The sequence below is a fragment of the Stenella coeruleoalba genome (genome assembly GCF_951394435.1).
Source record: "Stenella coeruleoalba genome assembly, chromosome: 11".
In the NCBI taxonomy this organism is placed as follows: domain Eukaryota; kingdom Metazoa; phylum Chordata; class Mammalia; order Artiodactyla; family Delphinidae; genus Stenella; species Stenella coeruleoalba.
Genome location: NC_137157.1, coordinates 48,357,280 through 48,381,258, shown reverse-complemented (window position 1 = coordinate 48,381,258; position 23,979 = coordinate 48,357,280). Strand labels below are relative to the sequence as shown.

At 40.5% G+C, this 23,979-nt stretch overlaps 1 protein-coding gene across 1 annotated transcript; it reads right to left on the bottom strand.

Annotated features, from left to right (window-relative positions):
• Positions 1-16,386: 16,386 nt before the first annotated feature.
• On the bottom strand, positions 16,387-21,332 carry IL22 (interleukin 22; the record flags this gene model as incomplete). The annotated part of the gene is made up of 5 exons (XM_079937486.1): positions 16,387-16,494; positions 18,919-18,984; positions 19,909-20,052; positions 20,164-20,229; positions 21,147-21,332. The coding sequence occupies 5 exons, from the start codon at positions 21,330-21,332 to the stop codon at positions 16,387-16,389; spliced, it is 570 nt and encodes a 189-aa protein (XP_079793612.1).
• Between the last annotated feature and the right edge of the window lie 2,647 nt (positions 21,333-23,979).

The following is a 23,979-nucleotide window of genomic DNA, read 5'->3' as shown; positions in this document are numbered from 1 at the left end:
CTCTTAGCCCCACAGAAGAAAAGGATACACAATGGCTACATCAATCCAAGCATCTTCCAAAATTTTATCAAAGTACGTGACTTAAAAATAGCCTTTTACCTCATTTTCTAAGTGCATCAAAAAGAAGTTTGGCAGTAATAACTGCAAGAATCGAGACAGAGTTTAGAAATCAAAATAGCAAGAGTCCTAGAAATAGATGTATCTTTTCTGTCAAAATGTATTAATCATTGGTCCATCTCTTCAGCCCTGTGGTTCTGGGGCAGTCAGCATAAGTGTCTGTTAGACTCTACTCAGACTAAGCAATGCACTTGAACCTGAACTTGCAGCCACTAGAAGCATGATTTCTCCCTTAAGGACTTCCTGTCACACTCAGAGTAAAAGCCAAATCCTTTCAATGGCCTAAGGGCCTGTCTGATTTTGCTATTCTCCTTGCCTTTTGGCTTTTCCTCCTGCTCTCCCCGTTGCTCACCTCCTCTAGCCACAATACCTCCTTGTTGCTCTTCAAACTCACTAAGATGCCTGTAGCTCAGAGCCTTTGCATTGGCTGCTCCCTCTACCTGAAATGTTTCCCCACTCCACCCCACCCCACCCCACCCCACCCCAGATATCTGCATGGCCAGCTCTTTTAAGTCTTTCAAGTCTTTGCTTAAATACAACCTTCCCAGCTAGGCTTTCCTAGGATACCTGTTAATGGGCTGAAGGTTGTCCCTCCAAAATTTATATATTGAAGTCCTAACCCCAGCGCCCCAGAATGTGGCTGTGTTTGGAGGTGTAGGTCTTTAAAGAGGTAATCAAGTCAATTACCTATCTGGGCAGGTCCTGATTCAATGTGACTGATGCCCTCATAAGAAGAGATTAGGACACAGACATACACAGAGGAAAAACCATGTGAGGACCCAGAGAGAAAGTGGCCATCTATAAGCCAAGGAGGGAGGCCTCAGAAGAAACCAATCCTGCTGGGGCTTCCCTGGTGGCGCAGTGGTTGAGAGTCCGCCTGCCGATGCAGGGGACACGGGTTCGTGCCCCAGTCCGGGAAGATCCCACATGCCGCAGAGTGGCTGGGCCCGTGAGCCATGCCGCTGAGCCTGGGCGTCTGGAGCCTGTGCTCCGCAACAGGAGAGGCCACAGCAGTGAGAGGCCTGTGTACCGCAAAAAAAAAAAAAAAAAAAAAATCCTGCTGACATCTTGATGTCAGACTTCTAGCCTCCAGAACTATGTCACTCCGCCTGTGTGGTACTTTGTTATGGCAGCCCTTGCAGACTAATACAGTGCCCTACTGAGAATTAACTTCACTCCTTGCTCCTTTGTTTCCTTTTTCTGTTTTATATTTTTCCAAACTCCTTACCATTATCTTACATATCTTTCACTTATGCATTTTGTTTACTGCTTATCTCCCTTTGCTAAAATCTAAGCTCTATCAGGGCAGGAATTTTTTTCTGCTTGGTCATTGCTGCTGCCTCGGTTCCAAACAGACTAGCCCATGGTATGTGCTCAGTAAATACTGTTGGATTACTGATTGCACCTCCATCATCACCATGGAATGCCCTGTGAGGTGAGAGAAGACCAAAAGGCAGTCAGGGCTCTAAGGAGGAAGGAGAGAGAAGTTTGGGTGCTGACATAAAGATAATAAACTCTGCTTTGGGAGCTCGACCCACTTCTGAGCCACATTGGGCAGCCACAAGCAGCTCTTTATCTTCTCATTTTGCCTATGAAATCTACAGAGCTCACAATGGGCATCCCCTCCTCTGCCTTTGATATTGTTTCCTGCCTCTCCTCTGCATTTCAAACCAAAGCAGATGCGTAGGAGGATCCGATCAGCTGAGCACCTGGGCTTGATGGGAACCTCTCATGCAGCTCTGCACTGGGGGGTGCTGGCTACTGCTTTTTGTTCTGTACCTTTCTCTCATAACTTCCTACACACCAGCTGTTCGCTTTACTGCTTTTAAATGTATCTGTGTTTTTGTATTACAGGCCTGGGTGTTCTCTGATGACAGGAACCAGCTAATGAGAGGTCTCTTATCCTTCCTACAGATTTGTTTTGGTGCTAATGTCTTCCGTGATTCTGTTCTGAATCAGTATATTTGTTAATTCCTTCAAAATTATACACACACACACACACACACACACACACACACACACTCACACTCACCATTCTACTGTTCATAGCAGATCTTATCAATAAGATAGGAGATATATATGCATATATGCAGACCTTATATATATTGAGCACTTCCTATGTTCCAGGCAGTACTCCAGATGGTAAGCAAAACAAACCAAAACCCTTAACCTCACGGAGCTTAGATTCTAGAAGGAATTGCCTTAGCCCAGGTGTCTCATACATCTGCCCACGCAACCTGAGTTCTAGCCACACTGGACCTCTGACCTTCCCCTGAGCCCTCTGTCGCCTTTCATGTCTCCAACCCCTTGCTTTTCCAGGTCCTTGGGCCCAGAATCCTATTTCATCCTCTATGCATTCATCCACCAAACATTTACCAAGCACCTGTAAAGTGCCAGGCATTTTTAGTTCCTGGAATACAAAGATGAAAATAGTTCTTGCCCTTGAAATGTTCTCAACATAGACACGTAAATAATTAAACTTTGGTGTGATAAATGCTAAGAGAGAGATGTAGATTATGCTTGGCCAGTCCTGAAGATGGAGCAATTAACTATGACTAGGTTGTAAAAGGGAAGAAAAAGAGAAAATTTCACAGAGGAGAAGACATTTTAAAAAATTGAAATATAGTTAATTTACAATGTGTTAGTTTCAAGTGTACAGCAAATTGATTCAGTTACATACATACATATATGTATAGTATATATCTATATCTATACATATCTATATCTAGCTATCTATATATATTTTTTCAGATTCTTTTCCATTATAGGTTATTATAAGATGTTGAGAATAGTTCCCTGTGCTATACAGTAGGTCCTTGTTGTTTACCTGTTTTATGCATAGTATTGTGTATATGTTAATCCCAAACTCCTAATTTATCTCCCCCCTCCACCATTATCCCCTTTGGTAACCATAAGTTTGTTTTCTATGTCTGTGAGTCTGTTTCTGTTCCATAAATGTGTTCATTTGTAACTTTTTTTTAGATTCCACATATAAGTGATATATGGTATTTGTCTTTATCTGTCTGACTTACTTCACTTAGTATTATAATCTCTAGGTCCATCCATGTTGCTACAAATGACATTATTTCATTCTTTTATATGGTTGAGTAATATTCCACTGTATTTATATACCACATCTTCTTTATCTATTCATCTGTTGGTGGACATTTAGGTTGCTTCCATGTCTTGGCTATTGTAAATAGTGCTGTTATGAATATTGGTATGCATGTATCTTTTCAAATTAGAGCTTTCTCCAGATATATTCCCAGGAGTGGGATTGCAGGATCATACGGCAACTCTATTTTTAGTTTTTTAAGGAACCTCCATACTGTTCTCCATAGTGGTTGTATCAATTTACATTCCCACCAACAGTGCAAGAGGGTTCCCTTTTCTCCACACCCTCTCCAGTGTTTATTATTTGTAGACTTTTTGATGATGGCCATTCTGACTGGTGTGAGGTGATACCTCACTGCAGTTTTCATTTATATTTCTCTAATAATTAGAGATATTGAGCATCTTTTCATGTGCCTGTTGGCCATCTGTATGTCTTCTTTAGAGAAATGTCTATTTAGGTCTTCTGCCATTTTTTGATTGGGTTATTTGCTTTTTTGATATTAAGCTGTATGAGCAGAAGATCTTGCATACCCTATGATTTAAATCATTGCTTAATTAACTACATTGAATTGAAATGCTTAAGGGTGTCAGTGAGTCAAGCAGCCATGTGAGATTCATAAAGTTCCTGCACACTCATGGTGCCCAAAAAATAGCATCTGCAGCGATGGCAAGATGAAAATGTCACAGGTGAAACAACAACTCAAAAAAGCATTTCAGGGCTTCCCTGGTGGCACAGTGGTTGAGAGTCCACCTGCTGATGCAGGGGACACGGGTTCATGCCCCGGTCCGGGAAGATCCCACATGCCGCGGGGCGGCCAGGCCCGTGAGCCATGGCCGCTGAGCCTGCCCGTCCGGAGCCTGTGCTCCGCAATGGGAGAGGCCACAACAGAGAGAGGCCCGCGTACCACAAAACAAACAAACAAACAAAAAGAAAACTATTTTGATTTTAGAAACCAAAATACCACTGATTTTGCTTCATTACAGGGTCAAACATTTGCACACGACTTAGATATGCCAAAAACTGGCTTTATTTATTGTCCATAAACAATATCTAAACTAGCAGACTCCATCCTACTACTAGGTGGGAGCTGGGAGGAGAATGGAAGAGAGAACAGAGATATATAGGTCAGAATCCCAGCAGAAAACATACGTTACACTCAAACTGGGTAATGGAAAAGAGTTGTTTTTTTAATGGAAGTATAGTTGATTTACAATATCGTGTTAGTTTCAGGTATACAGCAAAGTGATTCAGTTATATATATATTTTTTCAGATTATTTTCCATTATAGGTTATTATAAGACATTGGATACAGTTCCCTGGGTTATACAGTAAATCCTTTTTGCTTATCTATTTTATGTATAGTAGTGTGTACCTGTTAATCCCATGCTCCTAATTTGTCCCTCCTCCCCCTCCCTTTCCCCTTTGGTAACCCAAAGTGTGTTTTCTATGTCTGTGATTCTGTTTTGTATATAGATTCATTTGTTTTATTTTTTACATCCCACACATAAGTGATATCATATAATGTTTGTCTTTCTCTGCCTGACTTACTTCACTTAATATGGTAATCTCTAGGTCCATCCATGTTGCTGTAAATGGCAATATTTCACTCTCTTTATGGCTGAGTAACATTCCATTGTATGTATATAACTGCATCTTCTTAAACCAGTCGTCTGTTGATGGGGACTTGGGCTGTTTCCATGTCTTGGCTATTGTAAGTAATGCTGCTATGAATATTGGGGTGCATGTATCTTTTCAAATTAGAGTTTTCATCACTTCTGGGTAAATGTCGAGGAGTGGGATTGCTGGATCATATGGTAGCTCTATTTTAAGTTTTGTAAGGAACCTCATACTGTTTTCTATAGTGGTTGCACCAACTTATGTTTAAAATTTTTTTTTATTAAAGTACAGTTGATTTACAATATTGCATTTGAAAAAGTTTAATAAGGGATTGGCTTTTTTTAAGGTGTGGAAAAAGTTTAAGGAACCCTATAAAGAAGTAATGGGATGCCCTGAAGCTAAGAATAGATGGAAGCCTGTTAGTGAACAGGGTGGAGAGCAATTTCCGGAACCAGGAAAGAGAACTATATGGAAGAGGGCTGTCTGCAAGGAGCTGAGGTTTTGGGTAGAATATACAACCAACCTGCATGGCAACTTGGCCAGAGGGTTCCAGGGGAATACATATTCTAACTTTATTCTCTTCCTTCAATTTCCTGCTAACTTCTTTTCACTTGCCAAATGCAATCAAAAGCCAGACAGCCAGCACATATAGGGGGCAATTCGTGTATGTCAGCTTCTCTGGGGACAAAGTAGAGTGGGAAAGAACAGAGGATGGATATAGAGGGCCAGATTGGCATAATCCATTCTTCCTGTCCTCAGCACCCACTCTTTTCTTTGTGCAGGTGAAAAATGCTTGTTTCCAGCACAGGAACTACTCAGAATCTCATCAACTACACTGTAGGGATGATGTAAATGTGGTCATAGTTCCACCTGAAAACTGAAATATCGGTCCCCATTAGCACTCTTCATGTAAGAGGGGAGGGAGGAGGAGAAACAAGGACAAAGAATGAATAACAGAAACCACATCTGCTATAGTTCCTATTTTTATAGCTGTTCACAGGACCTAAAATAATAATCATGAATTCCTTTTTCCACCACCCATTCCGTTTTCCTCTTACCTCCTGCCTGCACCTTCACTGGATGGAGTCCTTCACCTGGTAAAGTGACTAAACCTCATTCCTATAGAAATGGAGTTCTTGAGGATCCTGTCTCTCTTGGGTTGATGCAATTTTTCATTGATGAGACTGTTGAGCAAGTTGACTAGACAATCCAGTGAACCCCTTTGGTCCAATTACAGTCTACCTAGCCCTCAGGGTGTAGCAGTAATACAGTTTTCTCTTGGCAATTAGGATCAATCATCCCAGTCTTGCCTACCTGTTTTTTTCAACAATAAACATTCCTTGAAGTCGATTTTAAAGATAAAGTCACTATATTGATGGTTGCCTCTGGGACATAGGACCTCAGCTTTCAACCCTTGGTATCACTGCATTCTCCTCGTTTAACTGTCTGCACTCAAATCTTAACATTTTAACCTGCTTTCAGGGCAAAATCACTGTCTTTACTTTCATTCCTATATGAAGCACTGTATATGAATGAATACTATAGTATAAATGAAAAACCAGGAGAAAAACTAACACTTTTCCTGTTAGTGAATCGGCTCCATACGTAGCTCATATGTCCCAGGCAACCAAGCTGAGTGTCACAGTCACAACGAGTTTTCTCTGGCTCTACCCCCATCTACTTCAGTACAATCACCACCTTCTCCTTGGACGATTGCATTGGCCTTGCTTCTGTTCCTACCCCTTCTATAGACCTATTCTCCACCCAGCAGCCAGAGTGATATTTATGGAACATGAGTCATATCAAGTCTTTCCCACACTTGAAACCCTCCAATGGCTTCTCTTCAGTCCTAAATGCTGGTTTGTGTCTCAGGGGGCTTGGGTCTCACACAAGCTCACAAATTAGTCTTCTGAAATACCTGGGTGTTACCATCTGGCGCTGGGGGAGGAGGCATCCAAGGCTTCTGCCAATGCCAAGAACAAGAGCAGTGCTGACAGTGCCAGCCAAATGCCAGCCACTGCCACGGATGCCAGAGCAGCTGCCAGTGATCACGTCAAGACTCCCTGTGAGGAATTTGAACTATTTCATGTCGCTGCCAAATTGATCAGCACTTCCCTCCAGACCTGAAGAGGATCCTGGCACCTTATGACTTCTGTCCATTGGCATTCGGAACTTTTAAATCTCTTTATTTCAGACTCCTTGTCCTAGGACGGAAGCATTTGGGAATCCAATTTTAAAGGTATTCTTCCATTTATGGCTCGATTTCTAGAAGACTGGTCAAAAATAAGTACGATACCAAATTTTTCTCAAATCATTACACTGAGACTCATTTGGAAGAAGAGAGGAAAGAATCCTAAAGCTCAGCTTATCCCAGAAAGAATTCTCATCCCATCAACCCTGAAGCTTAGCTTTGGTACCTTTAAGCATTTGGAGCCCATACCCAAAAGTATTAACTCCGCTTTATCCATGAGTGAATGTGCAATTTACATTTGTGCTCACAATCACCACCAGTCTTTTTTAATTGATGGATAGTTGCTGTGCAATATTATATAAATTACAGATGTACAATCTAGTGATTCATGATTTTTAAAGGTTATACTCCATTTATAGTTATTATAAAATATTCACTGTTTCCCATGTTGTACAATATATCCTTGTAGCTTATCTTATACCTAACAGTCTGCACCTCTTACTCCCTTACACCTACATTGCCCCTCCCCTCTTCCCCCTCTCCACGGGTTACCACTTGTTTGTCCTCTATAACTTAATCATCACCAGTCTTGACCTCATCCTGCAGGAACTTGGCAAATAACTGGTGAGTGACCTGTAGAATAGTCCCAGGGTTCCTGATTTTATGGAGAAGGAAACACTTTAGACAGCTGACCACTGGCTTTCGCCTTTTATGGAAAGACCTATACATGCTTCCGTGCTGGTGTCATTTGTCCATTATTCTAGACAGAACTAGTCCAACTTTTATCTCTATCTCTCCTCTCTCTTCGCTGTACCACTGTACAAATCTTGACGACATCCAGCTTTCCCCCCTCATGTGTGCTTCAAGATTCATGCTCATCTTCCACTCACAGACTTCTCTATCAGGGCTAAACTCCACTAGCAGATAAGACTCCCCAGACTCAGTCGGCTTCCCCTTTACCTCCCTGACTTACAGGAAAACTGGAGGATGCCCTTCCTAACAAGCTCAACATAGAACTAAAAGCAGTTCATCTACAGCAATAGAGGCGACATGTATTTCTCCCCCAGCAGCATTACTCCTTCCTTTTAGCAAACTGCTAATGAGGCAGATGGATTCTTTACAATATCTTACCTTTTTCCTTTCAGAATCACATGCTGAATCAACATAACAAGTCTATAGGGGACTTCTGGGAAGATGGCGGAAGAGTAAGACGCAGAGATCTCCCCACAGATACACCAGAAATACATCTACACGTGGAACAACTCCTACAGATCACCTACTGAACGCTGGCAGAAGACCTCAGACCTCCCAAAACGCAAGAAACCCCCCACGTAACTGGGTAGGGCAAAAGAAAAAAGAATAAACAGAGATGGAAGGATAAGGACGGGTCCTGCACCAGCGGGAGGGAGCTGTGAAGGAGGAAAAGTGTCCACACACTAGGAAGCCCCTTCGCGGGCGGAGACTGCAGGTGGCGAAGGGGGAAAGCTTCGGAGCCGAGGAGGAGAGCACAGCAAGAGGGGTGCGGAGGGCAAAGCGGAGAGATTCCAGCACAGAGGATCAGGGCCGACCGGCACTCACCAGCTGAGACGCTTGTCTGCTCACCCGCCGGGGCGGGCGGGGCTGGGAGCTGAGGCTTGGGCTTCAGTCGGAGCGCCGGGAGAGGCCTGGGGTTGGCGGCGTGAACACAGCCTGCAGGGCGTTAGTGCGCCACAGCTAGCCGGGAAGGAGTCCGGGGAAAAGTCTGGATCTGCCGAAGAGGCAAGAGACTTTTTCTTCCCTCTTTATTTCCTGGTGCGCGAGGAGAGGGGATTAAGAACGCTGCTTGAAGGACCTCCAGAGACGGGCGCGAGCCGCGGCTAAAAGTGCGGACCCCAGAGACAGACATGAGACGCTAAGTCCGCTGCTACAGCCACCAAGAAGCCTGTGTGTGAGCACAGGTCACTATCCACACCCCCCTCCGGGGAGCCTGTGCAGCCCGCCACTGCCAGGGTCCCGGGATCCAGGGACAACTCCCCCGGAAGAACTCACGGCGCGCCTCAGGCTGGTGCAACGTCACGCCGGCCTCTGACGCCGCAGGCCCGCCCCTCACTCCGTGCCCCTCCCTCCCCCCCGGCCTGAGTGAGCCAGAGCCTCCGAATCAGCGGCTCCTTTAACCTTGTCCTGTCTGAGCAAAGAAGAGACGCCCTCCAGCGACCTACACGCAGAGGCGGGTCCAAATCCAAAGCTGAGCCCCTGGGAGCTGTGAGAACAAAGAAGAGAAAGGGAAATCTCTCCCAGCAGCCTCAGAAGCAGCGGATTAAAGCTCCACAATCAACTTGATGTACTCTGCATCTGTGGAATACATGAATAGACAACGAACCATCCCAAATTAAGGAGTTGGTCTTTGAGAGCAAGATTTATTATTCTTTCCCCTTTTCCTTTTTTTGTGTGTATGTGTATGCTTCTGTGTGAGATTTTGTCTGTATAGCTTTGCTTCCACCATTTCTCCGAGGGTTCAATCCGTCCTGTTTTTTTTCTTAATAATTACTTTTTATTTTAATAACCTTATTTTATTTTACGTTACCTTCGTTCTTTCTTTCCAACCTTCCCTCCTTTAGACAACGAATCATCCCAAATTGAGGAGGTGGACTTTGCTTCCACCATTTGTTCCGGGTTCTAGCCCTCCGTTTTTTTTGTTTTTTTTTCCTCTTAATAATTATTTTTTTATTTTAATAACTTCATTATATTTTATCTTACTTTATTTTATTTTACTTTGTCTTCTTTCTTTTTTTCCTTCCTTCCCTGCTTCCTTCCTTGCTCCCTCCCTCCCTCCTTCCTTTCTTTCTTTCTACTTCTACTAATTCTTTCTTTCTACTCTTTCTCCCTTTTCTTCTGAGCCGTGTGGATGAAAGGCTCTTGGTGCTGCAGCCAGGAGTTAGTGCTGTGCCTCTGAGGTGGGAGAGCCAACTTCAGGACACTGGTCCACAGGAGGCCTCCCAGCTGCACATAATATCAAATGGCGAAAATCTCCCAGAGATCTCCATCTCAACGCCAGCACCCAGCTTCACTCAACGACCAGCAAGCTACAGTGCTGGACATCCTATGCCAAACAACTAGCAAGACAGGAACACAACCCCACCCATTAGCAGAGAGGCTGCCCAAAATCATAATAAGTCTACAGACACCCCAGAACACACCACCAGATGTGGACCTGCCCACCAGAAAGACAAGATCCAGCCTCATCCACCAGAACACAGGCACTAGTCCCCTCCACCAGGAAGCCTACACAACCCACTGAACCAACCTTAGCCACTGGGGACAGACACCAAAAACAACAGGAACTACGAACATTCAGCCTGCAAAAAGGAGACCCCAAACACAGTAAGATAAGCAAAATGAAAGGACAGAAAAACACACAGCAGATGAAGGAGCAAGATAAAAACCCACCAGACCTAACAAATGAAGAGGAAATAGGCAGTCTACCGGAAAAAGAATTCAGAATAATGATAGTAAAGATGATCCAAAATCTTGGAAATAGAATAGACAAAATGCAAGAAACATTTAACAAGGACCTAGAAGAACTAAAGATGAAACAAACAATGATGAACAACACAATAAATGAAATGAAAAATACTCTAGATGGGATCAATAGCAGAATAACTGAGACAGAAGAATGGATAAGTGACCTGGAAGATAAAATAGTGGAAATAACTACTGCAGAACAGAATAAAGAAAAAAGAATGAAAAGAACTGAGGACAGTCTCAGAGACCTCTGGGACAACATTAAATGCACCAACATTCGAATTATAGGGGTTCCAGAAGAAGAAGAGAAAAAGAAAGGGACGGAGAAAATATTTGAAGAGATTATAGTTGAAAACTTCCCTAATATGGGAAAGGAAATAGTTAATCAAGTCCAGGAAGCACAGAGAGTCCCATACAAGATAAATCCAAGAAGAAATACGCCAAGACACATAATAATCAAACTGTCAAAAGTTAAATACAAAGAAAACATATTAAAAGCAGCAAGAGAAAAACAACAAATAACACACAAGGGAATCCCCATAAGGTTAACAGCTGATCTTTCAGCAGAAACTCTGCAAGCCAGAACGGAGTGGCAGGACATATTGAAAGTGATGAAGGAGAAAAACCTGCAACCAAGATTACTCTGCCCAGCAAGGATCTCATTCGGATTTGATGGAGAAATTAAAACCTTTGCAGACAAGCAAAAGCTGAGAGAGTTCAGCACCACCAAACTAGCTCTACAACAACTGCTAAAGGAACTTCTCTAGGCAAGAAACAAAAAAGAAGGAAAAGACCTACAATAACGAACCCAAAACAATTAAGAAAATGGGAATAGGAACATACATATCGATAATTACCTTAAATGTAAATGGACTAAATGCTCCCACCAAAACACACAGATTGGCTGAATGGATACAAAAACAAGACCCATATATTTGCTGTCTACAAGAGACCCACTTCAGACCTAGAGACACATACAGACTGAAAGTAAGGGGATGGAAAAAGGTATTTCATGCAAATGGAAACCAAAAGAAAGCTGGAGTAGCAATTCTCGTATCAGACAAAATAGACTTTAAAATAAAGACTTTTAGAAGAGACAAAGAAGGACACTACATAATGATCAAGGGATTGATCCAAGAAGAAGATATAACAATTGTAAATATTTATGCACCCAACATAGAAGCACCTCAATACATAAGGCAAATACTAACAGCCATAAAAGGGGAAATCGACAGTAACACATTCATAGCAGGGGACTTTAACACCCCACTTTCACCAATGGACAGATCATCCAAAATGAAAATAAATAAGGAAACACAAGCATTAAATGATACATTAAACAAGATGGACTTAATTGATATTTATAGGACATTCCATCCAAAAACAACAGAATATACATTTTTCTCAAGTGCTCATGGAACATTCTCCAGGATAGATCATATCTTGGGTCACAAATCAAGCCTTGGTAAATTTAAGAATATTGAAATTGTATCAAGTATCTTTTCCGACCACAACGCTATGAGACTAGATATCAATTACAGGAAAAGATCTGTAAAAAATACAAACACATGGAGGCTAAACAATACACTACTTAATAACGAAGTGATCACTGAAGAAATCAAGGAGGAAATCAAAAAATACCTAGAAACAAATGACAATGGAGACACGACAACTCCAAATCTATGGGATACAGCAAAAGCAGTTCTAAGAGGGAAGTTTATAGCAATACAATCCTACCTTAAGAAACAGGAAACATCTCGAATAAACAACCTAACCTTGCACCTAAAGCAATTAGAGAAAGAAGAACAAAAAACCCCAAAGTTAGCAGAAGGAAAGAAATCATAAAAATCAGATCAGAAATAAATGAAAAAGAAATGAAAGAAACGATAGCAAAGATCAATAAAACTAAAAGCTGGTCTTTGAAAGGATAAACAAAATTGATAAACCATTAGCCAGACTCATCAAGAAAAAAAGGGAGAAGACTCAAATCAATAGAATTAGAAATGAAAAAGGAGAAGTAACAACTGACACTGCAGAAATAAAAAAGATCATGAGAGATTACTACAAGCAACTCTATGCCAATAAAATGGACAACCTGGAAGAAATGGACAAATTCTTAGAAAGGCACAACCTGCCAAGACTGAATCAGGAAGAAATAGAAAATATGAACAGACCAATCAAAAGCACTGAAATTGAAACTGTGATTAAAAAATCTTCCAACAAACTAAAGGCCAGGACCAGATGGCTTCACAGGCGAATTCTATCAAACATTTAGAGAAGAGCTATCACCTATCCTTCTCAAACTCTTCCAAAATATAGCAGAGAGAGGAACACTCCCCAACTCATTCTACGAGGCCACATCACCCTGATACCAAAACCAAACAAGGATGTCACAAAGAAAGAAAACTACAGGCCAATATCACTGATGAACATAGATGCAAAAATCCTCAACAAAATACTAGCAAACAGAATCCAACAGCACATTAAACGGATCATACACCATGATCAAGTGGGGTTTATTCCAGGAATGCAAGGTTCTTCAATATATGCAAATCAATCAACGTGATACACCATATTAACAAATTGAAGGAGAAAAACTATATGATCATCTCAGTAGATGCAGAGAAAGCTTTTGACAAAATTCAACACCCATTTATGATAAAAACCCTGCAGAAAGTAGGCATAGAGGGAACTTTCCTCAACATAATAAAGGCCATATATGACAAGCCCACAGCCAACATCGTCCTCAATGGTGAAAAACTGAAAGCATTTCCACTAAGATCAGGAACAAGACAAAGTTGCCCACTCTCACCACTCTTATTCAACATAGTTTTGGAAGTTTTAGCCACAGCAATCAGAGAAGAAAAGGAAATAAAAGGAATCCAAATCGGAAAAGAAGAAGTAAAGCTGTCACTATTTGCAGATGACATGATACTATACGTAGAGAATCCTAAAGATGCTACCAGAAAACTACTAGAGCTAATCAATGAATTTGGTAAAGTAGCAGGATACAAAATTAATGCACAGAAATCTCTGGCATTCCTATACACTAATGATGAAAAATCTGAAAGTGAAATCAAGAAAACAGTCCCATTTACCACTGCAACAAAAAGAATAAAATATCTAGGAATAAACTTACCTAAAGAGACAAAAGACCTGTATGCAGAAAATTATAAGACACTGATGAAAGAAATTAAAGATGATACAAATAGATGGAGAGTTATACCATGTTCTTGGATTGGAAGAATCAACATTGTGAAAATGACTCTACTACCCAAAGCAATCTACATATTCAATGCAATCCCTATCAAACTACCACTGGCATTTTTCACAGAACTAGAACAAAAAATTTCACAATTTGTATGGAAACACAAAAGACCTGAATAGCCAAAGCAATCTTGAGAACGAAAAACGGAGCTGGAGGAATCAGGCTTCCTGACTTCAGACTATGCTACAAAGCTACAGTAATCAAGACAGTATGGTACTGGCACAAAAACAGAAAGATAGATCAATGGAACAGGATAGAAAGCCCAGAGATAAACCCACGCACATATGGTCACCTTATCTTTGATGAAGGAGGCAGGAATGTACAGTGGAGAAAGGACAGCCTCTTCAATAAGTGGTGCTGGGAAAACTGGACAGCTACATGTAAAAGTATGAGATTGGATCACTCCCTAACACCATGCACAAAGATAAGCTCAAGGTGGATTAAAGACCTAAATGTAAGGCCAGACACTATCAAACTCTTAGAGGAAAACATAGGCAGGACACTCTATGACATAAATCACAGCAAGGTCCTTTTTGACCCACCTCCTAGAGAAATGGAAATAAAAACAAAAATAAACAAATGGGACCTAATGAAGCTTCAAAGCTTTTGCACAGGAAAGGAAACCATAAACAAGACCAAAAGACAACCCTCAGAATGGGAGAAAATATTTGCAAATGAAGCAACTGACAAAGGATTAATCTCCAAAATTTATAAGCAGCTCATGCAGCTTAATAACAAAGAAACAAACAACCCAATCCAAAAATGGGCAGAAGACCTAAATAGACATTTCTCCAAAGAAGATATACAGACTGCCAACAAACACATGAAAGAATGCTCAACATCACTAATCATTAGAGAAATGCAAATCAAAACTACAATGAGATATCATCTCACACCAGTCAGAATGGCCATCATCAAAAAATCTAGAAACAATAAATGCTGGAGAGGGTGTGGAGAAAAGGGAACCCTCTTACACTGTTGGTGGGAATGTAAATTGATACAGCCACTGTGGAGAACAGTATGGAGGTTCCTTAAAAAACTACAAACAGAACTACCATATGACCCAGTAATCCCACTACTGGGCATATACCCTGAGAAAACCATAATTCAAAAAGAGTCATGTACCAAAATGTTCATTGCAGCTCTATTTACAATAGCCCAGAGATAGAAACAACCTGAGTGTCCATTATTGGATGAATGGATAAAGAAGATGTGGCACATATATACAATGGAATATTACTCAGCCATAAAAAGAAACGAAATTGAGCTATTTGTAATGAGGTAGGTAGACCTAGAGTCTGTCATACAGAGTGAAGTAAGTCAGAAAGAGAGAGACAAATACCGTATGCTAACACATATATATGGAATTTAAGGGAAAAAAATGTCATGAAGAACCTAGGGGTGAAACAGGAATAAAGACACAGACTTACTAGAGAATGGACTTGAGGATATGGGGAGGGGGAAGGGTAAACTGTGACAAAGCGAGAGAGAGGTATGGACATATATACACTACCAAATGTAAGGTAGATAGCTAGTGGGAAGCAGCCGCATAGCACAGGGAGATCAGCTCGGTGCTTTGTGACTGCCTGGAGGGGTGAGATAGGGAGGGTGGGAGGGAGGGAGACGCAAGCGGGAAGAGATATGGGAACATATGTATATATATAACTGATTCATTTTGTTGTGAAGCTGAAACTAACATACCATTGTAAAGCAGTTATACTCCAATAAAGATGTTAAAATGAAAAAAAAAAAAAAAAAACAAGTCTATATAGGTAGTATAACAGATTCCCCCAGAAATCAGTTAGACCTAGCTTTAATAAGGGTCCACTGCTTATAGTGACACAATGTTTTTTAACATGTTTCTGATTCAGTTTTCTCATCCGTAAAATGTGGGTAATACTAATAGGCACCTCATTTACTTAGAGTCAGGAATAAAATCATTTATACAGGTTCTGGGCCCATTTAGCAAATAGAAATGATTACACGATGATGATGATGATGGTGGTGGTGGTGGTAATATTAAAGGGGGGAAAATCACAAAGCCACAAGATTTAGGATACAGAAGTGTTTATTGAGATAAAATAAACATATCATACATAGCTCCATAATTATTATCATAAATATTAATATTAGCCTTATGATTAAGTAGAAATATCTTAGAATGCTTCTATAAATAAACCCATATTAGTAAAATGACATAAATAAGACAGGTACTTATAACAATAAATTAATTCATAAATATAAATTATTGATTATGGAAATGAAATTATTTAGGGGCTTTTTCCCTAAAGAGATGGGAAAGTAATCTTTTTTGTGGGGAAATAGACAACTGCTTAAAAATTAAATTTCTGTGTATAAAACACCAACTACGATAAAATGTTATCTATTAATAGATCTCGTTATGCTTGGAAGGTCTACCTTCTGGTCGTATGGATACAAGTGACATTGTTCCCTTTTTTAAGCTAAGCAGGGGTTTGTTTAGAATCCACACAGGACTGTGGGGTTTGGCGTCCCCTTTTTCTTTTGTTAAAAGAAAACCTCAGGGGATCTTATTGTTATTCCTAACAGGCAAGAAGGTTAGTTATCCATTTCCGAGCTTTGCCCTGGATGAGTGCATTCATTTTTCAGGGCCATAAACAGCAAATTCAGTTCTCCAATTACTTTGATCTCTCCACTCTCTCCAAGCTGTGAAAATAAGAACACACAAGTATTTCAGCATTTATACCATGTTTTCTAAAGAGAAACGAATTAGAGGGAGATGAGATGGTTAGGTTGCTGGGACAGAAACCAAGGTTTAGCCTTTTGTAAACGATCAGTAATAATACCCTTTTAGCAAGTGTATGTGATTTGCCAAAGACTTTAAAAGTATGGCTATCTGAACTGAGAGGGCACCTGTGGGCATCAATCTAAGCTGATGATGTTTCAAACCACTTCCTAACCAGAGCAAGCAGATAGAGGCTGTGCTGGGATCTGGGGGACCCAGAGTGCCACTCATCCTCCTTGCCCTGCCTCCCAGGCCCACTACTGTCTATGACCAATCAGTTACATATAACCACTTAGTTCAAACAGCCTTGAATCCAAACTGCACATTACCAATACACATGGGCTTTTTCTGTTTCCACTTTCTTGACCGAGGGGTAGAAAAAACAGGTTTTCACATTTATGGGAAAAATACCAAATGCATCCTATCCAGTTGCTTTAAGAGTAGAGGGCCAGATACAACTTCTAACACCCCTTCTTTCCTCCTCCTTCCAAGCAGAGGCAAATGAGGCTTTCAAACTCCATGGGTGAGGGAACCCAGGTTCAAGTCCAAATCATCCTCCTCTGAAATTCATCTAATCAATTAAATGTGCTCAAGATTACCTCAAAGAAAACAACAACCCTAAGTCATCACTATCATCTAGATTGCAGTCTCCTTTCTCTTCCTGCTTTCTTCCACCATTCCATCTTTCCATACTTCCTTTGACATAATGCCAAGAGATCATTTTTATATCTCAAAGACTCCCAAGATTATAAAGAATTTTAAAGCTTCTCTTGCCCTACTGTGTGTCATCCGTTCTTCTATAGCCTGCTCTCTGCTTTTACCTCCAGTGACGGAATTACTACCCCCCAAGACAACCCTCCCGTTTCAGACAGCGTTGACCAGTTTTTCCTCATGCTGCGATTTGTCTGAATAACATTCCTCTCACTATGCTTTCTGGAGCTAAAGGGAAAAACAAAAGCATAACCACTCTTCCACGTGGCAACCTGTTGCAAACGTGAAAGTCAATTCTCTCAAAATGGATTAAAAGATTTAAAATCTGTTTTCCCACACAGATCACCAGCAGATTTTTCTCTCCCACTTCACTTTTCTAAAGACAACAAAGTAAGCCGACATGAGGGATTTTTCAGACCAGAAGCGCAAAGTACTTCTTAGCGGCTACGGCATGCTAATATTCAGCCCTCCACGTCTAGCTAATGATTCTATACAAAGAGAGTTGATCTTCACAATGAAAAACAACAGATCCTTCAGTTATCAAAGGAAGAGCCAGACACGTTCATTAAAGCATGTTCAGGAAGAAAGACTTTTTATAAAAAACATCAAGAGGGAAAAAAGGGGGAATTGAGGTTACGCTTGTTCCTGAAAATTCCATCAACTAGAGCCTTCGTGTTTCTGAGGTTTCATTGTACTTGCTTGCCAAATCATCACTTTTGCTGCTACTAATCATACCTCTGGTTTTTGGATGAGTCACAGTTGCTGGCCTGAGCCTTCCACCATTGTTCTTTTCCTCAAATAGGCCACTTGACAGTATCTTTCACTGTCGAAATATACACTAACCTATACCAGATAGATGCTCACTAGGGCATTGTTGAAGGAGGGAGGAGACTAGAAAGGAAGGAAAATGAGAGAGGAAGAAAAGAGCGTTTCCAGCTCAGAGTATCATTTCCCTATAATGAATCCGTTACTAGTATTTTCATTCTATTTGAAACGGTGTAAAAGAAACTGGGGGTTGTTCACTTTTGCTTTTAAGTTAAAATCAATAGATATTGGGTATTATATTATAACAGTTAAATGTAGGTATCAATCATTCCAGAAATTCATCCTATATGCACGTCCAGCTCTTTTGTTATGGTTGTTCTGGGTATATTTCTCCAAGTTTTAAATCTTCAAATGAATGACTTCAAAAATTATTTCAAATAAATTTACCCCCAGACACTTTTCTGGTTTTGAACAAATGCTTCTTCAGATTAAATGAATCAGTAGGACTCTTAAATTTCCCTTAGAATTAATGAGACTAAACATAATATCCATTGCTTCTGGCCTGGATGGGATTCAGAAGACCTGCATTCTATTCTGGCTCTGCCAGTGAGTGGCATATGGGGTGATGAGATTAGATGATTTAAGTTCCTAGCCAGTTCTAGAATTCTATGATTTGCAAAATTTTGAAATTGACTTATAAACATATAGACACATCTAAACACATATGCACCTAAATAGTCAACCCAATGGCAGGAGAATCAAGTAAAAAGTCATGACATGGGGGGAAAAAAAGGAAAGAAAAGAAAGGAAAGGAAAACAACATTGTCTCTTCTAGCAAATGATTTAGCATTAACAGTTATCAGTAGTACCTTTTTCACTGTGTCCTTCAGATTCTGTACATTTCTCTGGATATTCTGGTTGTCACACTCCATATGCTACAAAATGAAAACCAGAGTAACAATTTTAACACAGCTGTACTGAAGCTTTTTGAACCTCAGCGCCCCTAAATGAGGTAAGTTACATTCACCTGGAATTAATGTGCTTAGCAATTTTGCCCACAATGACCTAGATTTCACCAGTGGCCTAGATTTTCTGAGCTCTTGAATTTCCTTGGACACCAAAGTCCAGTCATTTCTATTACATGGGACCTCACTTCACTTTTGGGAAACCCTACTGAGGTTGAAGTTTGTGGAAAGAGTGGAGTGGTTTATGCAAATCCTGTCAAGAATAAAACCATAACTGCACCTCATCAAAAATGCGTGCTCAGAACAAGAAACATACATAAAGCATCTTATGTGAACAGGGCCCTCCGCAATAAATACTAGGCCCCCTTTGCTCTGCTCACTCCACTCAAATCTTTTTTCATAGTTTTAAATGTTCAGAGGCATTGAGTTCACACACCTCTGATTTTGTCACTTCCCATATCAAAAGCGCAGCAGTCTTCACCCACCCACCACCAAATATTAAATCTTGTTTCCCTCTTTCTCTCTTTCCAGTTCCCTCCCTCCATCAACTTATACTCAGTGGATTCATTTGCACCAACTGGTATTTTTCCTTACAGCTCCCAACTCCCTTCTCATCTCACATAACCCGAATTGGTTTTTTCCAGGGACAAATAAGCTCCATGTGGTCTTTCAGACCCTGTCCATCACCATCAACTCAAAGTGTGACTCAATTAAAGCAAAAATAAACATTCTGTGATTCCCAATGATTCCTGTAATGGTGTTACTGAGGCACTTCTAACTGCCAGCATGGGAGGGGCAACAAACGAGGGTGGGAAAGAAAAGGACTCCATGCAGAAGAAAGAGAGAGGGTGGGCACCTGGGAGCGGGTGGACTTAGGTTGGGAAAGGAACTTACGCATTGGCCTAGCTTTTTGTTGAGCCTGGCCAGGAAGGGCACCACCTCCTGCATGTAGGGCTTGAATCTATTGGATTGGGGGAGCAGCACCTCTTCAAGGGCAAAGTTCAGCACCTGCTTCAGCATACAGCAGCGCTCCATCATCTGTTGGTGAAAGTGAAACAGCAGGGCTCATATTAGGCGACATTCAGAAGACCCAACCCATCCTCACCACCGCTCCAAATAACCACGAGTGGCATCATGCCTATGGCTTACCTTGACTCCCTGGAACAGTTTGGTCCCAATGAGACGAACATCTGTGTTGTTATCTACCAAACTAGCCTGGAAGAGAAGAAAAGACTAAGTGCCTGGATGTCAAGGAGCTAGAAGAAATGTCTGTAAGTAGAGCTGTACTCTATCCCCTCTCCCCAGAGCAGCCACATAATGACTAAAGAAAGGATTCAGATATGTGCATGAGTTTAAAATAATGCTCAGGTGTTGGGAGGAAGGATAAATGAGGAGTTTGGGATTAACATACACACACTACTATATATAAAGCAGATAACCAACAAGGACCTACTGTATAGCACAGGAAACTATATTTTGTAATAACCTACAAGAGAGAAGAATCTGAAAAAGAATACATATATATATACATATATATATCTGAATCACTGTGCTGTACACCTGAAACTAACACGACATTGTAAATCAACTAGACTTCAATAAATAAATAAGATATGCGGGTATAATGTACAGCATAGGTAATATACCTAATATTTTATAATAACTATAAATCCTTAAAAATTGTGGATCACTGTGCTGTACACCTGAAACTTAAATAATATCGTAAATCAAGTATACCTCAGTTTAAAAAAAAAATGGATTTAAAGCTCCTAGCATAGAGTTCATAATATAGTAAGTGCTCAATAAATGTCATTTTCTTTCTCTTCAAAATATAAAATAAAATAAAGTAAAATAAAATAATGCTTAGAGGAATAAAGGGAAAAATAAATAGTAAGATGAGCTACTAAATGGCTCCTTTCAGGGTAAAACTCAATGTATGCATCCTAAAGGCGTACATTGGAAGATCTCCACAAAGTCTCAGAAGAGACAGAGAATATGATGGCTGGTCTACCAGTAGAGATAAATGTTGGTTTCTTAAAGATCTTAGATGTGCTCTGAAGAAACTTTAAGAACTATTCAGGTTCCAGGTAGATAAGGATGCAAAAGAAAGAGAGAAAGAGTGAGATGAGTACCTCATTAGCCAACGCGAAGGTGCGGTTGGTGATGTAAGGCTGCTGAAAGTTGGCCCTGTCGAGCCTGCACGGTGACACAATGGGCACAGCCGCTCCTCCCTGCACCCACAGGGCCATGAGGAGGAGGCAGCTGGCCGCCAGAGTCCCCATAAGGGAAGCGCTCACAGATTTCTGCCGGGCAGCCATTGTAGACAACACAAACTCGAGCAACTGGTGACTAGGGAAGGAGAACCTGGTATCAAGAGAACAAGAAGCAAAAACAACATAAAGGAAAAAAGTAAGTCTCAAGAAGTGTCACACCCAACAAACAAGCATGCATACCAAGTTTGTTGGAGGACTTACCTGTTGCTTTCAATGATTCTGCTTGTGATGGGAAGGTAGAAGATGCTGCTTTTATAGCGCCCAGGACACCAAATTGTGTGTGTGAAAAATATGACATCAGCAATTATCTAATTTCCAGTGCTGTCTTCTGAGAACTACCTAACCACCATAGGAACCCGCAAAGCACCACTTCCTAGCTTTCCCAACTTGATACGCCAGCATTTCCATAAAACGTCACTTTTAGGGCCCAGAGGATGCTTGTACAGACAAATCCCAGAAATTTTCCAAACCCTACATACTTTTCAAAGAAAACAATTGCTTTGCTTTGTAGGTTCCAGGTTTAGTATAATAGTTTTTGATTTCCTATAGTCAGTGAGTAAGCATTTTGGTCATGAACTCATTTTCCTACCAGCTTCATAGATTCTTATCTCATTGGAGGTGATCAAAAATAAAGCACTTACATCCTCTCCTTTAAAATAAACAGTAATGACAGTTTGAGGATAATTCCATTTTCAAAAAATAATTTTATCTCATTTTTTAAAATATGCTGAGTCCTGAAGAAGACTTACATTTTAAAAATAACAGTATTGGCTAATCTAAGCACTGTTTTCCTCCTGTTCTGTGACTTTTTTTAAGTGATCATAACAATTATACTAGATGCAAATATACCTTAAATGTTTTCATTAAATTATAATCAATATCAGTTTAAGTTTGGAAGTATTAATGCTGAACAATCTGATTGCTATTTTTCTTAACATGCAAGTATTTTAAGAATACAAGCAATTATACTTCGATAAAGATTGAAAAAAAAAGAATATAGTAAATACAGTAGTTCATTGTAAAATTTTACCTGCACTACTTCTAAACAACACACAAGTCTCAAAAAAATTTTCCAAAAACCTTATAACATTTTTTATTATATATATGAAGGTCTAAAGAAGAGAATCTTGCAATTTAGTTATTACATGTAGACTTTATTAAAAATACATTGAATTCTATATAATACCTAAAAACTAGACTGAAACCCTCCCAATGGGTGGGAGCAGGGAGCAAGTACACTGATCTATTGCTAAGGGAAGGAATGTGAATTCGTGCAAAGTAGTTTGATCAGATATTTCTCTTCACAACGAGTTCAGATCAGGAACATCAAAGAAGGGATGTGAATAATTGTAGAAACTTGAGCATTTTGTGAGATGGCACAGACCTAGGCAAGGAGCCACAGTAAAGGCTTAGGACAGCATGAGGACGCTGAGCATTTGGGAAGGTGGTCTTAGGAAAAAGAGAAGGTTAAGGCGGGTAAATAAAAACTAGACCCATTGCCCACGTCTTCTTGTGGTTGTTCATGAGCCCAACATGAGGAAACTCTTCTTTTCCAATTTCCTGTTAATAAGATATGACCATTTTTGTCCAGATCTCTATATAATTATATTAGCATTAGGGTTAAGAGTTAAGCTCTTAACTCTATGTAGAGTTAAGCCCTATGTATAGAGTTAAGAAATATAATGGATTAAATAGGCTTTTGTTTGTTTACCTGGGAACCTTACAAACATACATAATTTTGTTCCTGGGGAAAATAAGTTCTGATATTATTGAATTATATACTTTTTTTTTTTTTTTTTTTGTGGTACGCGGGCCTCTCACTGTCGTGGCCTCTCCCGTTGCGGAGCACAGGCTCCGGACGCGCAGGCTCAGCGGCCATGGCTCACGGGCCCAGCCGCTCCGCAGCATGTGGGATCTTCCCGGACCAGGGCACGAACCCATGTCCCCTGCATTGGCAGGTGGACTCTCAACCACTGCGCCACCAGGAAAGCCCTGAATTATATGCTTTTGAGGGAAGAGTCTCTCTCTCTCTCTTCTCTCTCTCCCTCCCTCCCTCCCTCTCCTCCCTCCCTCCCTCCCTCTCCTCTCCCCCTCTCTCCCTCCCTCCCTCCCTCTCTCTCTCTCTCATCTTTGTATCTCCAACACTTAGGACAGTGCAACACATGTAGGAAGGACTTGGTAAGAGCATGTTGAATGAATAAATAGATTAAGTTAAATAATTTACTAAGTATCTTTGGGAATATGCATGGAGATAATTTGGGTACTGCCTTTATAGCACTTCTAACGTTGGGGTTTGACCCAGTACTACTTGCCAGCTTCCTGCATAAGGAATAAATAGCTGTGAAACAAAAATAGAATGCCAGAAATTTGCAAACCAGTCTTTAGTAGCAGTGATACATCTATTATTCATTATATGGCCCTGATGGACAACCGTTAATAAGATAGTGTTAATGGAGCAAAGATCTTAGGTTTTAGTGAACTTGACCAAGCACACTAAGGGGAAAATCTGTTCTAGAGCTGTATGTGGATTTCTAAACAGTCATACAAGGAGTCTCAACAATATTTGCTATTAGGAGAGATTGTAGATACAGCATAAAACGGCTTCTGTGAAAATAGCTAGAAACATCTGTGTGCTAAATAATTTCAGATCATTCATGGGCCTTCTTTGCTGTTGTTTCTTTGTGAATTTTCA